Genomic DNA, 17500 nt, shown 5'->3' on the forward strand with positions numbered 1-17500 from the left:
GCTGTTACTGGCACAACCTGTGTCCAGCCCAGAACATCCATGCTGCGCCGGATTAAGGACCTCCGACCCGACCCATCAGATCTATATATATAGATCTACATATTTATAGATCTGTTGGCCCCTCTAACGTACTGATTGTGCGTTAGCTTCTTACGTCCTAGCACTTAAAAATAGTACTTTGCATTGTGTAGCATCTCATCCTAGCTATCTTTGTTGTATACAGGGAGTGGGACAATCTAGCGATTTTTGGTGCTTGGCCCTTGGTTTTATGAACATCCTCCCTGTACCGTTTGATTGATCAACATGGCTTATCAATAATATCCCCCATCTCGGAGGAAATTACAGCAGAGCTCAGTGCAGGCTTCACCTCTTTGGGGATGACCACAGGGAATGAATTATTTTATAGAAATTAAAATATATACTCGATGCTCTATATTTATATACTCGATACTTTTAACTCTATGTTTCTATACTTTATACTCTATATTTCTATACTCTATACTCTCTATTTATATACCCTATACTCTATATTTACATACTCTGGGCTCCATATTTATATTTATCTACTCTATATTTATATACTCTGTGCTCTACATTTATATACTCTATACTCTTTATTTATACACTCTATACTCTATATTTATATACTCTATACACTATATTTATATACTCTGTGCTCTATATTTATATACTCTATACTCCCCAGCTCCCCAACACTTGTTAATAATGAGTAATAATGAGTCATCCCTGTTTGATTTAAATTGATTCTTTATTATCAACATGATGCATTATGTAGCAGCACCTGTCTCTCCACTCAACACGTTACAAAGCAAGCATCCGGACGCTATATATATATATATATAGGTCTATATATATATAGATAGATCGTAGAGGCACCGAGAGAGAGTGTTTGGCTTGATGGTGCATTGGGTGATGAGCACCGCCCCTAAACTCAGATTAAAGTCACCAATAACCCATAATCCATAATCCATAACCCAGACAGCTCGCAGACAACATGATAAAAAACATACAATGAGCCTTATATAATAAATATGAGTACACCTTTCAATTGGCCTTTCCATTGCACCGTTATGAATACAAGTAAAAACAGTTTTGGGCCCGAGTTATCGTCTGGAGACGGGAAACAGAGTCCCCGATTCAATATGGCACTTCCTGTTGGTTTGGCGTGGGACAGGGTGACGTTGGGGGGCGTTACCCTCTGTGACCCCCTGACCCCTCGCCCACCCTGCAGGGGGTCCAGGGGCCGGGGTGGGGCCTCTCTCTCTCTCTCTCTCTCTCTCTCTCTCTCTATCTCTCTCTCTCTCACACCTCGTACACATGGAGGGAGGAGAGACAAGGTGATCTGTTGTGTGAGTATAAATGATGGTCGTCGTAGCTTCAGCTTATAAATATATATCTTCACACCTGGGGTCTTTGTTTAAGGGGCGGTCGTAGAAGAAAGGGGTGAGTGAAAATAAATTATCTGAATAACAATAAGAACAAAAACTATAATAAGAACAATAATTACAATAAACAGCCTCGGATCAAGACTTAGAAAAGGGAAGCTTGCTTCTTTCTTGTTTGTGTTTTCTCCAAATTCCTTTAAAATAGTCCATGAGCAGAAATCCAGCACAGGTGTTGAAAGGGTTCGGAGGAGCCCCATTCAGGTGTGTCCTCCACCCCTTCTAGTTCATCTAAAGAATGTACAATATTCACAGTAACTACAAATGTACCTGCAGAGAGCCTCTGTACCTTGAGGGTGTAGGGTCCCTACAACCTTAAGGTACACTAAGCCGCTCTGGGAAGCAAAGGGTACCACGACTCCCCTGGTACCACAACGTCAGGTTGGACCAAAGCTTACTGCCTCTCCCTTTGATGCTAGATCCACCTAGCTCCACCTAGCTCCACCCAGCTCCACCCAGCTCCACCTAGCTCCACCTAGCTCCACCAAGCTCCACCTAGCTCCACCCAGCTCCACCTAGCTCCACCCAGCTCCACCTAGCTCCACCTAGCTCCGCCCAGCTCCGCCCAGCTCCACCCAGCTCCACCTAGCTCCACCTAGCTCCACCCAGCTCCGCCCAGAGTTCGGTGGACATGGTACACAGTGATCCCCAGAGATCCCCTCTGGCCTTGGAGGTACTGAAGGTCCGTCAGCCTTCTGAGTCCGTCACCTCCGTCGCCAGTTACCCATGATGCATCGGGGTGAGGCTCAGCACATGGCCGCCACCATGTTGCCGTGGTGCGGGTGGTGCGGGTGGCCGTAGGAGGGGTGTATGGGGGTGGGGGTGGGCAGCATGTGTCCGGAGTGGCTGAAGGGGGGGAGGTGTCCCAGGGACATGTGCCCGCCGAAGGGGGGGCTCTTGTACTCCTCGTAGCTCTCGCTGCAGCGCTTGCTCTTCTTGGACTTGTTGGACATCTTCCGGTTGCGGGTCTGAATCCCCTCCTTCTTCATGGTGAGGGGCCGGTTCACCTGGGGGGGGACGGGGGACGGGGAGGGGAGGGAAGGGTCAAGGGTCAGTAGGAGCTGAGTTCCGTGTTCCTACTATGCTGTGATTGGTCTGTTAATATGTTAGGATCTCTAAAGGATGATGTCACCATGGCAACCAAGACACACCCACATAAACAAACACACACACACACACACACACACAAACACACACACACACACACACACACACACACACACACACACACATCCTGATCTGGGACACGCAATTTCAGTTTTTTGTGCCAAAGCACAAATTTCTAACAATATGACAGCTTTTGGCCACCCGTTTATGCTTTCACCTTTTATTCTGAGAAATTGTGATAATTCCCGGATATATTTAATGCAGGTGCGCTGCTCTGTAGGCAAACCTCAACGGAAAAATAGGTAGCTGCTTTCTCTCTTCTTTTTAGAACTAGTTTGAAATTTGCGCTATTGGCACGAAAAAATTTAAATTACGTGTCCCAGACCACGAATGAATAGATTAAATGACATGACGTGACAGTGTCACGTATTTCCGTGAGACTGGCTTGTACACACACACACACACACACACACACACACACACACACACACACACACACACACACACACACACACACACACACACACACACACACATGCTCACATGCTCGCACACACACACACGCTCGCACACACACACACACACACACACACACACACACACACACACATACACACACACACACACACACACACACACACAGACACACGCTGCCCTCCTCTTACGTTGTGCAGCTTGTAGTACAGGCCGCAGGCGTTGCACACGGGGTCCCCGTTGGCGTTACGCCGCCACAGCGTGGTGGTCGTCGTCTGGCAGTTGGCGCAGCAGGTGCCAGCTCGCCGGGCGGCAGACTGGAGAGACACACAGGTTAGAGACCAGTTAGAGACCCGTTAGAGACCCGTTAGAGACCCGTTAGAGACCCGTTAGAGACCAGTTAGAGACCAGTTAGAGACCAGTTAGAGACCCGTTAGAGACCAGTTAGAGACCAGTTAGAGACCAGTTAGAGACCCGTTAGAGACCCGTTAGAGACGGAGAAACCCACCAGTTAGAGACCAGTTAGAGACCAGTTAGAGGCCAGTTAGAGACCAGTTAGAGACCAGTTAGAGACCAGTTAGAGACCCGTTAGAGACCCGTTAGAGACGGAGAAACCCACCAGTTAGAGACCAGTTAGAGACCAGTTAGAGGCCAGTTAGAGACCAGTTAGAGACCAGTTAGAGACCAGTTAGAGACCAGTTGTAGACCAGTTAGAGACGGAGAAACACACTGGTTAGACCCACTGGTCCAGCGAGACCAGCTCTACTGGTCCAGGGACCCTGAGCCGGGTCACTAGTCCTAAAGAACAGAACCAGACCTTGAACTGGGTCACTAGTCCTCCAGAACCAGACCCTGAGCCGGGTCACTAGTCCTCCAGAACCAGACCCTGAACCGGGTCACTAGTCCTCCAGAACCAGACCTTGAACCGGGTCACTAGTCCTCCAGAACCAGACCCTGAGCCGGGTCACTAGTCCTCCAGAACCAGACCTTGAACCGGGTTACTAGTCCTCCAGAACCAGACCCTGAGCCGGGTCACTAGTCCTCCAGAACCAGACCCTGAGCCGGGTCACTAGTCCTCCAGAACCAGACCTTGAACCGGGTCACTAGTCCTCCCCAGTAGTCCATAATAATTATAATTATACTAATAAGAATAAGAACCACTAAAATATCTCATCTATTGTTGTACAAGTATTAGGAATTAACACGTAAAGGAATAAAGGAATAAATAAGCTATTTAAACCGTTGAGTTCTGAGTTAGTATCCATTATGAATTACTATGGCGGTGTTTCAGTGTCGCAGCCGGAGGGGCCTGCAGGCTGGGCCCGCAGAGCAGCAGACCTGAACGCAGCGGCTGCTATCTGCTCGCTGGCCCTGCGCTTGTAATAATACTTCATACAGGGTTACTAGGGTTAGCCCGGGACCCCCCCCCCCCCCCCTCTAAGGCGGTAATAACGGGTCGCGGAGCCACGGGGATGGGCGAAGGAGCACAAGGTGAGCCGGGAAAACAATTCCAGGAAGCTGTTCGGGAAAATATCACTTTCCTGCGATTGTGCTTCGGTCAAACCCCCCCCAACCCCCCCCCCCCCCCCCCCCCCCCCCTTCCCTCTCTGGGCCCCTCTTACTCGTGGCTCTCTATATCAGAATGTAAGGCGGACTCACCAGGCGTCTCTTGGGCTTGATGAGCGGCCGGTTCTGCCCGTTCATCTTGTGGTACAGGCCGCACGCGTTGCACAGGTAGTGCCCCGTCCCGTCGCGGCGCCACAGCGGGGTAGACGTGGCCCCGCAGTTCACACACTCACGGCCCTCTGGAACACAGCGAGGGAGACCCTTCGTTTAATATCACATATTAAACGAGTGTGTGTGTGTGTGTGTGTGTGTGTGTGTGTGTGTGTGTGTGTGTGTGTGTGTGTGTGTGTGTGTGTGTGTGTGTGTGTGTGTGTGTGTGTGTGTGTGTGGGGGGTCTGGTTATATTTTAGCCTCTTCTAAAATTTAAGGGAGGGAAAAATATATATATAAGAATACACCGATATGCCAATCTGAACGTAGTTCAAGATTATAAAATCAATCTGAACATTAATTACTGTATAAAGTCAATCTGAACCTAGTCCTGAATTATTAAATCAATCAGCGGTAACGTCGCTGCGCGAGCAAACACTGAACTGAACACGGCCTTCACAAGTATCTCACAACCATGTGCGTGTGCGTGCGCGTGCGTGTGTGTGTGCGTGTGTTTTGCGCGCGAACAGTCGTTCACACGCACGTGCATTGCAACCCTAGGATCGTCACCGCTTCGCCCTTCTGTCTCTAAGGGAACTCTATCGCCTTTAAGGAATAATTAAGCGCCGATAATTATTCCATCCTTCACCCCACGAGGGTCAAAGTGTTTATTTTTCTGATTTCTAACTTGTAGAATTGATCATGATGAACAGTGAGTGGGAGAACGTTATGGGACATAGCTCGTGGATCTGTGTAGCTGTTAATATCTATCTATCTATCTATCTATCTATCTATCTATCTATCTATCTATCTATCTATCTATCTATCTATCTATCTATCTATCTATCTATCTATCTATCTATCTATCTATCTATCTATCTATATCTATATGTATATCTATATCTATATCTATATCTATATCTATACAAATATATATATATCTATATCTATATCTATATCTATATATATATATATATATATATATATATATATATATATATATATATATATATATATATATACATATATATCAGCGTCATTATATTATATTATACCATTATGATATCATGTGGCGCGCGGCCTGCATCGCTTTCTCCTCTCATGTCTTCCCGTTGACTCGCGCCCGGGACCGGATCCAGAGGGCCGCACGAGCCAGCCCGGGCGTAATGAGTCCCGGTTAACAAAGAGGATTAGAGGGAATCAGCCCCGCGGCGCGGGCCTCGAACCGACAACCTCTTCACGAGTCGCTCGCTCTCGTCTCATCGCTTTTCTCCATTTATGGAAACATGAAAGTCACTGAGAACATGTTTAGTGGTCTGCAGGATTTATTCTTTAAAAGAGCCGACCGCCGAGAGTCGAGACGAGGCCCGAAGTCTACAATTAATACACGATGCTTTTGAACTAATCCCTGAGCTATATTGTCCATCTTTAGTCACCATTCGGACAGTTCATGGGTTCGGTTCAGCTCGGATTTATTGCGCCACGTTGTCCGGATAAAAGCTTTTCTTATCTATTATATATATATATTATGCCGACCACAATACTGAAACGTTAAAGTGGGACTCACCGGAGCAGGAGCGGGGTTTAGTTTTGCACTTGGGGTTGTACCCGGACTGGGACCCCCCCAGCAGACCCCCCGGGTGGAACAGACCCCCGCCGTACTCCGACGGGAGGCCGTAGGAGGGGTAGGACGGTAGGGGGTGGAGGGACTGGTGGCCGCTCCGAAGGGGGCTCGAACCCTCCATCTTCAGCACGTCCGACACGTGGTACTTGATGGAGTCCTTCTGGTCCGGGGACGCGGAGCCCGGGTCCGGGGACACGTCCTTCGGGGGGGTGGGGGGGAAGGCGTATAGGTGGGAGCCGGAGTGGGGGGTGGGGGTCATGGCGGAGGCCGGGACGGGGGTGGGGTTGCTGCAGGGGTAGACGGCGGAGAGGCCCCCCGGTGACCCTGGCCCTGGGGGGTGCAGAGCCGCCCAGGCGGGGTGGTGGTGGGCGGACAGCGCCGCCGCCTTGCCGCCGTCCAGCCAAGACATCCCGGTGGGGCTGTGGATGAGGTGCGGCCGGTGGACCTGCGGCCCGGCCAGGCGGGCTGGGGACGGAGAGAGCCTCTTTAATATAGATCCTGTTTAAATATTACGTAATGCGACTCTTTAGTATCTAACCTCTCTCATATAGTACCTTATAGAGGATCTTTGGTATAGATCCTGTTTACATATTAGCCTACCTTATATGCGACACTTTAGGCCTATAACCTCTCTCATATAGCACCTTATGAACTTTAGTTTAGATTATCATAGAGTACTACGTTATATGGGGCCAACAATATAACATACAACATATGTATTTATTATCGTTTATAATTGTATTATTTATTATGGCGTTAATCGTATTATTTCAACTGAATTTGATCCTCAAACGAGAACTATGTCGTGTAAACTACATCTGAAGAACGAGTTTAAACCATTCACAACTGGCTCTTTTTTTTAAGATTTAAAACGGACACTAGTATCGAATTAATGAAATCCCAGAAACATCAATTATTGATCCATTTCCGCGTGCTCCGGTTAAATCTCCAGTAAAGCGCGTGAGCCCACCGTGCGCCTGGCCGTAGGAGGCCCGGGCCCGAGCCGCGGGGTGGTAGTAGGGGTTCCCGCCGGCGTCCAGGTGGTTGAAGAACACGTCCACCTCGTCGGGCGGCAGCAGCGGCGCTGCGGGCTCCAGGTAGCCGCCGTGCGCGAGGCCCGGGTGGTGGTGGTCCGAGTGCTGTCCGTTCAGGACGGCGTGGTGGTGCAGCCACCGCTGCTGCTCGCTCGAGACCTCCATCTCAGGTGGAGTAATGATATCCGGTCAGAGGTGAAAGTGAGGGGGGGGGGGGGGGTCCACTCTTCTTCCGCGCGCCAATCTTTTTAACAGCCTTCACGCGCGTCAGTTTAAGTCCACGTTCCAAAAGCGGCGGGGTTCTTCTCCTTATGCGCAGCGGGGTTCCGGTTGATCCTCCACACAATGCCGTGGTTTCTCTGTCTCGCGCAGGGCGACATCGGGCCGCGCGCCGCGAACCTGAGAATGACAAATGGGAATGTTAACGTCCCGGAGCGGTTCGTGGGACGTGAACGTGTTCTGATGACGTCCTGTCCGACAGACACATCATCGGGACCCTCACACAACACCGTTAACACACACAATAACACCACGACCCCTTCTCCACATCCAACCCCGCAAACACCCAACATCCAGCACCCCTCTCCACACCGTAAACACACAACATCACGACCCTCTCTCCAAACCCAACACCGTAAACACAAAACATCACGAGCACCTCTCCACACCCAACACCGTAAACACACAACAACACGAGCACCTCTCCACACCTTAACGTTTAAACCGCAGGGGGGACACTTCAGGCAGAGCGGGACTCGGTGGAGACCTTACCGTGACTCCTGTTCGATCTCCCCACCGGGACGTCGATGAACTGCTCTCTGAAAAAACGGCTCTCCTTGTGAAGAGCTCGACCTCAAGGTATCGGTGTGTGTGTGTGACGTGTGACGGGTCCAGGGGGGCTTCGGTGTGACTGCAGCTCCACCGGCTGACGGAGACTTAAATAAAGATCTGACTCCGGAACAGCCAATGGAATATCGCTGCTGCCAACCTGCGGTCTGGCCCTCCCCCTACTCTCCCTTCTCCTCCGCTCCACGTGTCTGTTGGTTTTTGTGTGTGTGTGTGTGTGTGTGTGTGTGTGTGTGTGTGTGTGTGTGTGTGTGTGTGTGTTTGTGTGTGTGTGTGTGTGTGTGTGTGTGTGTGTTTGTGTGTGTGTGTGTGTGTGTGTGTGTGTGTGTGTGTGTGTGTGTGTGTGTGTGTGTGTGTGTGTGTGTGTGTGTGTGTGTGTGTGTGTGTGTGTGTGTGTGTGTGTGTGTGTCTCCCCGTTATTCAGCGCATTTCTGTTTTGGTTAAAGACGCAAAGAGCCCAAAATGTCGACACCATGATATTACTATTATTGGTATTCATAATAATATTAGGCCTCATAATAACAGTCATAATAATCATAACAAAAATATAATATAACAATAATAATAATGATGATATTATTATAATAATAATAACTTCATTCATATTCTTGTTAACAATAATCCATTAGTCTATCAGTATCTATCTATCTATCTATCTATCTATCTATCTATCTATCTATCTATCTCTCTATCTCTCTATCTCTCTATCTCTCTATCTATCTATCTATCTATCTATCTATCTATCTATCTATCTATCTATCTATCTATCTATCTATCTATCTCTATCTATCTATCTGTTTCTATCTATCTATCTATCTATCTATCTTTCTCTCTACTGTCGGTCTATCTGTCCCTCCTTCTGTCTGTCAGTCTGTGTGTCTGTGTGTCTGTCTGTTTGTGTGTCTGTCTGTCTCTCCGTCTCTCCGGTATCCATGCAGTCAGGTGAGCAGGAGGTACGGGCCTCCTCGAGCGGACGGTAACCGGAGGGTCTCCGACCGGGCCGCGCTGATCCTGACGCCATTGCGTCCCATTGGAGAATTCAAGAAATTAACTTCTGCACGGGGCCGCGGGACGCACGGGGCCGCGGGACGCACGGGGCCGCGGGACGCACTGGCCATCGAGCAGCGCTCTCAAACGATCCCCGGCAGGTGATATATTTCTAATTAATAATGCAAACAGTCTCTGCCGTGCTGAGATCTCAGCACTGAGATTGAGTCGTTTGATGCTTAAATTATATTTCAAATAAATGCACCCTTATATGTGCATTTCGAGATGTTTATATAAGAGCTGATCATGTATATAAATAATATGTTTACATAAACTATCTATCTATCTATCTATCTATCTATCTATCTATCTATCTATCTATCTATCTATCTATCTATCTATCTATCTATCTATCTATCTATCTATCTATCTATCTATCTATCTATCTATCAGTATCTATCTATCAGTATCTATCTATCAGTATCTGTCTGTCTGTCTGTCTGTCTGTCTGTCTGTCTGTCTGTCTGTCTGTCTGTCTGTCTGTCTGTCTGTCTGTCTGTCTGTCTGTCTGTCTGTCTGTCTGTCTGTCTGTCTGTCTGTCTGTCTATCTATCTCTCTATCTCTCTCTTTCTATCTCTCTCTATCGCTCTATCTATATCTTTTATATCTTTCTGTCGCTCACTATCTCTCTATCGCCCGCTCTATATATCTCTATCTCTCTATCTCTCTCTATATCTTTATTATTTTCCCTTGATTGTTCCGATCCCAATGATTTAGGGAGAGAATTATTCTCTTCAAAATTGAAATTTCACCAAATCGAATTTGAACGTAAAGATTAAACATCATCAGCATTGAAACGGTGCTGTGAGGCCTTCTGATCTGACGCGATAAGAGCTGATCAGAGACCAGCCTTCACTGATCAGAGAACAGCCTCCACTGATCAGAGACAAGCTACCACTGATCAGAGACCTGCCGCACTGATCACAGACCTCCACTGATCACTAGCCTCCACTGATCACAGACCAGCCTCCACTGATCACAGACTAGCCTCCACTGATCACAGACCAGCCTCCACTGATCACAGACCAGCCTCCTCCTCATTAATTCCTCGGCTGAGAGGGAGGCCTAGCTTATGAGGAACAAAAGCTCTTAAAGTACATTTAACCCGCGTGGGACGAAGAGGCTACTTAAAAAAGTAATTGAGCCCACGCAAATGAATTACAGTTGCAAAAAAACTATGCTATTTAGTTTTAAAAAAAATATATAAATGTAAGTCAGTTATGCCATTTCTAATTTATTTTTAGGCATGAGGCAGTAGGCTATAGCATTATATAATGATATTGCGTATATATATATATAAAAAAATACTTAGATATTGTTATTACTTTTCTTCTTCTTCTTCTTATTGTTGTTATTATTATTATCCTTTTTATTATCCTTAACATCATTATTATTTTATTATTTATTTAGCCTATTATTATCATTATTATTATTTTATTATTTATTTATTATTTCATTATTATTATGTTATAAATTGGGCTATTAGGTTTTATTATTAGAATGATCATTACCATTATTTTATTATTTATTATATTATTTATTATTATCATCATGATTATTGTGTTATTATTATGTTATTGTCATTATCAATGTCATTATTATTATTTTATTTTATTATTATTTTCTTATTCTTATACTTCTTATTATTTTATTATTATTATTATTATTATTATTATTATTATTATTATTATTATTATTATTATTATTATTAGTATTAGTATTATATAATAACGTTCTATCCTGCCATGTAGGGGTTTATAAATCGGCTGCCTGTAGATCCGTGGTCCCTGTGATTATAACCCATCCCTGGGTAATTTTTCATCGGTGCCGGCTAATCTTTGTTCTTTGTGAAGATAATAAATAGCCTAATCGTTATCAGCGAGCTGCTGGAGGTGTCGGGAGAATAGGGCTGATCGGCCCGGGAAATAGGCTCCAAAGTGCCGTGGAATAAATGGCATTTCTTATCTCGCTCCCCCAGATTATCGCCGCCTTTCAAACTCACAACAAATCCATCCCGTGCAGGGAAGGCATCGTCGGCTGCAGATCTCTGAGTGAGACACGGGGGGTGGGGTGGGTGGGGGCGCTGGGGGTCGATATTTACAAGTTTAATGTCCTGCATGTTCCGAGGCTCCAGCCTGTGTTTGGACAGCAGAACCATCTCGCTGTTCCATTATTTCATCTTTTATCTCCTGGAGGATCTTGGATCCGCTCTTTGTTGCGGTATCATGAGCTTACTCCTTTCAGGTTGGATTTAACGGAGAACGGCTCAGCAAACACACGCAATTCTGCAGACGAATCGTCGTTTTATTTTAATTTTATTAAACATAAACAATTTTATGCAACATTGGTTTGCCGTTGGTTATTTCAGATGTAGGCTAACGCCCTACGTTCAATAAAGATTTGCTCCCTGCGTTTTATTTCATCAGTCGCTTTGAAGCTCAAGAAAACTCTGAACGGATCTTCGTTTCAGATTTGCGGACATTTGAACCTCATCTCGAGCAGACCTACACTACATCTGAACCTCCTGAAGAACGGTTCACTAGGCCTATACTCCATCTGAACCTCCTGAAGAACGGTTCAGTGGGCTGTAGGCCTACACTCCTGGTTTCCGAGTAGGCCGTAGTCCTATGCCACAACATTCCTGAAAAAGAATCACAACTAAATATGGTGAGCGATAAGGAACGAATGTTTATTTGTGTTTATTCGTTTAGTACTGTGACTAACGCCTGTTTCCAAAAGGCCAACTATGCTGTGGTGAGCGGAGAAGAACGTAACGAGAAGAACTGAACCATGCTATGGTGAGCAGAGAAGAACGTGACGAGAAGAACGCAACCCTATTGCGGTGCAGAGAAGAACGTAACAGACGAGAGGTGAGGAGCTGCTGATCGTCGCCAGGGCAACAGCGATAACAGCCCCGAGTTTTTTTTTCATTTCTTTGTCAGATTATTGTCCAGAATTACTTATCTTTCTCCCGAGAAGGTCAAAGTCACACAACAACAAGATGTTCTTCCTTCTCCTTCCCAAAGCGCTGTCCTCTGAGGAGCATTAGGCTCACAGAGACGGCCTGTACGCCACGATACTCTGGTGGTGATCAGAAATCACTGGTCAACACCACACTAGTGATCCATCCCGTCCTAAAGGCTCCTGTCGCTCCTCGATCACGTCCTGGTTCTGAGCAGGCGAACTGCGACACCCAGCGGCGGAATGGGCGACCAGCAGGTGATCAGCGATCCCCAGCGGCGGAACGGGTGGCCAGCAGGCGAACAACGACACCCAGCGGCGGGACGGGAGACCAGCAGCGGCAGTAGAGTTCGGACCGTCTGATAAGAATGAACACTTCCTACAAGTGAGGAAATCTTCACGAGTTTAATTAGGCCTACTAGTTGTTTGGAAAATATTACTAGCTCGCAGATTGCTGATGGGTTATACAACTAGTGTTTGAAAATCACAAATGGAATATGCATAATCCTAATAGCCGTGAGAAAGTGTTTATTCAAAATCATTAGAGGTCATAAGTTCGCTACTTTGGTTCCTGCCCAGGAAGTCAGCGTTTACAATAAGGCTACCATGTCACTAACAACATGTCACTCAATGTCTGCTCCTTCAGCCACAGATGTTCGGCCAAAATTGTTGTCTCGAACCCGTCTGTTAAACAGCTCTCAATATATATTTATTTTTAAATCCCAGTTATGGGTAGGTGTCTGTGTGACTGCGTGTGTGTGTGTGTGTGTGTGTGTGTGTGTGTGTGTGTGTGTGTGTGTGTGTGTGTGTGTGTGTGTGTGTGTGTGTGTGTGTGTGTGTGTGTGTGTGTGTGTGTGTGTGTGTGTTTCTGTTTGTATGTGTGTGTGTGTGTGTTTGCAACCTTCTTCAACACATGCATGCTGCACTAGATCAGAGCCAATCACACGGTGGATAACAGAGGGTGAGGGGGGAGACAGATCAACGAACAGAGATGGGAATGAGAGCGGGTCCTCCAGTACCCACATGAGCGTTCCCTCTCTCAGGTGTTCTGAGGGTGTGTGTGTGTGTGTGTGTGTGTGTGTGTGTTTGTGTTTGTGTGTGTGTGTGTGTGTGTTTGCTCTTCAAACACTCTTCCAGATTCTTCTTTCTGATATTCTGAGAAGAACGAAACAAGTAGATTTCAACTAGTCTCTCTCACACACACACACCCCCCTGATTTCAACTGCAGAGAGCAGTTGAAATACATTTGTTTAGTTATTCTCAGAATAACAGAAAGAAGAATCTGGAAGCGTGTTTGTAGAGCACCCCCTCCCATCCCCCCCATGCACACACATACACACACACACACACACACACACACACACACACACCCGCACACGCACACACACACTCACACACTCACACAGAAACCAACACACTCACACACCCACGCAGAAACACACATAGCGAGCCACAGATACACACACAAACACACACACACACACACACACACACATACACACACAGGCACTGTGACCCTCTCGTCACAGCATCGTCTGCGGTATTTCTGTTTGCTATGGACCACAGCAAGTTACTCTCTGCAGGTGTCAGAGGGAGGGAGGGAGAGAGAGAGAGAGAGAGAGAGAGAGAGAGAGAGAGAGAGAGAGAGGAAGAGAGGGAGAGAGGGAGGGATAGAGAGAGGAAGGGAGGGAGAGATAGAGAGAGCGAGTAAAAAGAGAGAGACCACATCCCCACCACTTCGCCTCAGTCCAGTCGTCACACATTTCAGATAATCATTTTTCCATGGATGAGTCAACAACAGGTTATAATGTGTTTAATTTATGCAAAGTGATTTTCAGACTATCAGATGCCCTGTTGGAGCGGCCATCTCTTCGTTCTAAAGATTGAATGTATCTTTAATATATACGGATATAGTATATGAACGTACAGATGTTTCTTCCGCCCTCTAGTGGTCACATGCATCGCAGCCTATGAACCTGTCGTCGTCATTTCCCCTTCATCCAGAACTATCAGCTTCATATGCACTCAATCTATGGATTCTGTGGTCTCACACTATCTGGTGACCCGTCTGCTCCCCCAGGGGGCCCCCAACAGGAACCCACTGTGGTGACGTCTGATCGGGCCCTCAGCGAGCAGCTCACTGCCCTCCGACCCCATCGGCCCAGTGGGCCTACTGGGGCCAAGTGGGCCCACTGGAGCCCACTGGGACCAATTCCATTAACACTAAAATGAGCGATCAGGCCTCAACCCACCCCCTACCTCCCCACCCCCCCCCCACCCCCATACTAGAGGAGCCGAGACTGAATAAAGGAGTGAAACCCCCCAGGACCCTCCCCCTCTCCCCCCCTTCTCCCCCTCTCCCCCCCTCTCCCCCTCAGCTGTCCCCTGCGCTCTCACCACATCAGGATACACTTGCTTCACTGGATTCCGGTTTCAAACGGATCGCAGCTCTGGTAGTGGGCCCTGTGGTCTGAACACCAACGGCCGGCTGCTCCACACACCTTGGCAACACCACCCGCTCACGCTTCCTCTCTCACACCTCTCCCCCCCTCCTCCCCCCTCCTCCCCCCTCCTCCCCCCTCTCAGCCCCCCGCACGTCAACATCATCTCCGCGGCGACGGCAGACAGAGCCTCCTTCTGCTGTTTCTCCTCTGTTCAGTTCATTTGGTCTTTTTCCATCACTTTTCTCACTTTGCGGATCAAAATAGTTATTTTCTATGGAGAATATATAAATTCGTTGTGAAGAAACCATCACTGACAGCCGCAGTGAGCGCCTCAGCTGAAGGCCCTGCTCCCCTAGGGCGCCCCCAGTGTCTGAGACGGATATTACAGCCTCATGTTCACTATTTACGCGCAAAATAAGATGAGGCTTTTGTTCTCATCTTATTTAATTGAGAAGGATTATGGTTATGAATTTGGCTTCTACTTGGCTCACACTGAGACACACTCGGCATAAGGAGGCACAATAATTACATTTTGAAAGCAGAAATGGCCTTGTGGCACAAAGCACTGCAAAGAAACTTCTAGAATATGCAGAAGAATGGCATCTGTTTTAGTATTACAATACTAACTTTCAGGTTCAAAATTTACCAATATATGTATGGTACCAATGTATAACAGTTTGACTTTTAGTTAACAATGTGTTTTGTTTCTGAGCGACTTTTTGTTTTTTTCTAGTCGCTTCTTGAATTCGGAGGATGAGAGAATGGTCACCGAGGTCTTCAACTAGTTAAACAACAGCGCCCTCTGCTGGAACAAAGATTGATTTAATAACGATGCACAAAGCATCTCTCTGTTGTCGGTAGCAGCATGTCATATCGGGCTCTGTGTTTTTCACAATCTTGTTGTGTCAGGAAGATCGCAAACTGCTGTTATTTAGTTATTTTCTCCTTAATGTTCATATTCACGTTCCTCTGGTATTACTCTCTTTCCCGGTGAGAGAGTGAGAGGAGTGATATACAGGGTGGCTAATAGTTGCATTGCGGACACACTTGTGATGTTGATCATTTGAATGGTGATTTGGGGAAGGAGAAGGAGGTCTTTCTGCTGGCATCTCTTCCTCTTGTGCATGTGACCCCCGACTGAGGGGGTTCGCTGTGTGTGTCGATGTTGTCGGTTTTCTCTATAACTGCACATGGAGCAGGCTACACGTGAAGCCCCCTTTCCTTCGGGGGCCCTAAAGGCCCCTCAGAAGCAGGCACACAGGCTAACCGTTGCCCCGGCTTGGGTTTCCGGCCTCGGGGCAACGTGCCGGTGCCGCCTATCAGTGGCTCCAGACGCTGCAGGATACTGTGGTGAGCCGGGGCCGGTTCCTCCTGGTTCCTCCATGATGGACAGCAGGCCCCATCACAGCAACGGCCTGAAGGAGGAGGTCTGAGGAGGAGGTACAGAGGAGGCAGAGCAGGGAGGCTAGTGGATCCAGAGCAGGGAGGCTAGTGGATCCAGAGCAGGGAGGCTAGTGGATCCAGAGCATGGAGCCTAGTGGATCCAGAGCAGGGAGGCTAGTGGATCCAGAGCAGGGAGGCTAGTGGATCCAGAGCAGGGAGGCTAGTGGATCTAGAGCAGGGAGGCTAGTGGATCCAGAGCAGGGAGGCTTGTGGATCCAGAGCATGGAGCCTAGTGGATGCTCTTGTGCAGGATAAAACCTGCACATAAAACCTGCTCATTATATCGGTGTAAAAAAACGATAAAACCTCCACTAGTGCTTGTCTTGTGCAGAGCACAAGACAAGCACTAGTGGAGGTTTCATCGTTTTTTTACACCGATATAATGATGGAGCTCAGACGCTTTGCTGCACACATCAGACCCGACATGCACACGTTATGTTATAACACGTAATTTCAAGAGATTTGATGGGAACATATCAATATTTATATAGTGAGGCCATGACAGATTTAACCACACTATTGTACACTCACAAAAAACACACTTACAGACAAACACACACACACACACACACACACACACACACACACACACACACACACACACACACACACACACACACACACACACACAAACACACACACACACACACACACACACACACACACACACACACACACACACACACACACACACACACACACACACACACACACACACTCACACACACACACACACACACACACACACACACACACACACACAGACTTGCAGACACCCACACAGACCCAGACACACACAAACACACTTATAGACAGACACACACACACACACACACACACACACACACACACACACACACACACACACACACACACACACACACACACACACACACACACACACACACACACACACACACACACACACACACGAGCAGCCATTGGGCCCAGGCCAGGAGAGGAGGAGAGAGGAATGGAGGAGAGAGGAGAGGAGAGGAGATGAGAGGAGATAAGAGACACATGCTGACATAGGCACTTACTGGCATGTGTGTATGCGTGTGTGTGGGAGAGAGTGATGAGTTATAAATATATTTCCCGTCATAGTTTGTGTGTGTGTGTGTCTGTGTGTGTGTGTGTGTGTGTGTGTGTGTGTGTGTGTGTGCGTGTGTGTGTGTGTGTGTGTGTGTGGTTCTGGGAAAGCAGGGGTGACGGAGGATGGCAAGTAAGAGAGAAAAGAGACCTCAGCCAGAATAAACTCTTCTCTGTTAGGTGTAAAACCTCATCGGACCATCTGTGGGCTACAACTGGAGTCTCCTTCCTCTATTTCCCTATGTATCTCTC

At 47.4% G+C, this 17500-nt stretch overlaps 1 protein-coding gene across 1 annotated transcript; it reads right to left on the minus strand.

The window, feature by feature from the left end:
• Positions 1-750: 750 nt before the first annotated feature.
• On the minus strand, positions 751-8417 carry gata2b (GATA binding protein 2b). Its single transcript, XM_030375388.1, has 6 exons — positions 8190-8417; positions 7355-7817; positions 6328-6849; positions 4704-4849; positions 3236-3361; positions 751-2470 (listed from the first exon to the last, which is right to left on the minus strand). Exons 2-6 carry the CDS (start codon positions 7581-7583, stop codon positions 2210-2212), a joined length of 1284 nt encoding a protein of 427 aa, XP_030231248.1. The 5' UTR covers positions 7584-7817; positions 8190-8417; the 3' UTR covers positions 751-2209.
• Between the last annotated feature and the right edge of the window lie 9083 nt (positions 8418-17500).

The sequence above is a fragment of the Gadus morhua genome, chromosome 13 (assembly GCF_902167405.1).
Source record: "Gadus morhua chromosome 13, gadMor3.0, whole genome shotgun sequence".
Lineage (NCBI taxonomy): Eukaryota > Metazoa > Chordata > Actinopteri > Gadiformes > Gadidae > Gadus > Gadus morhua.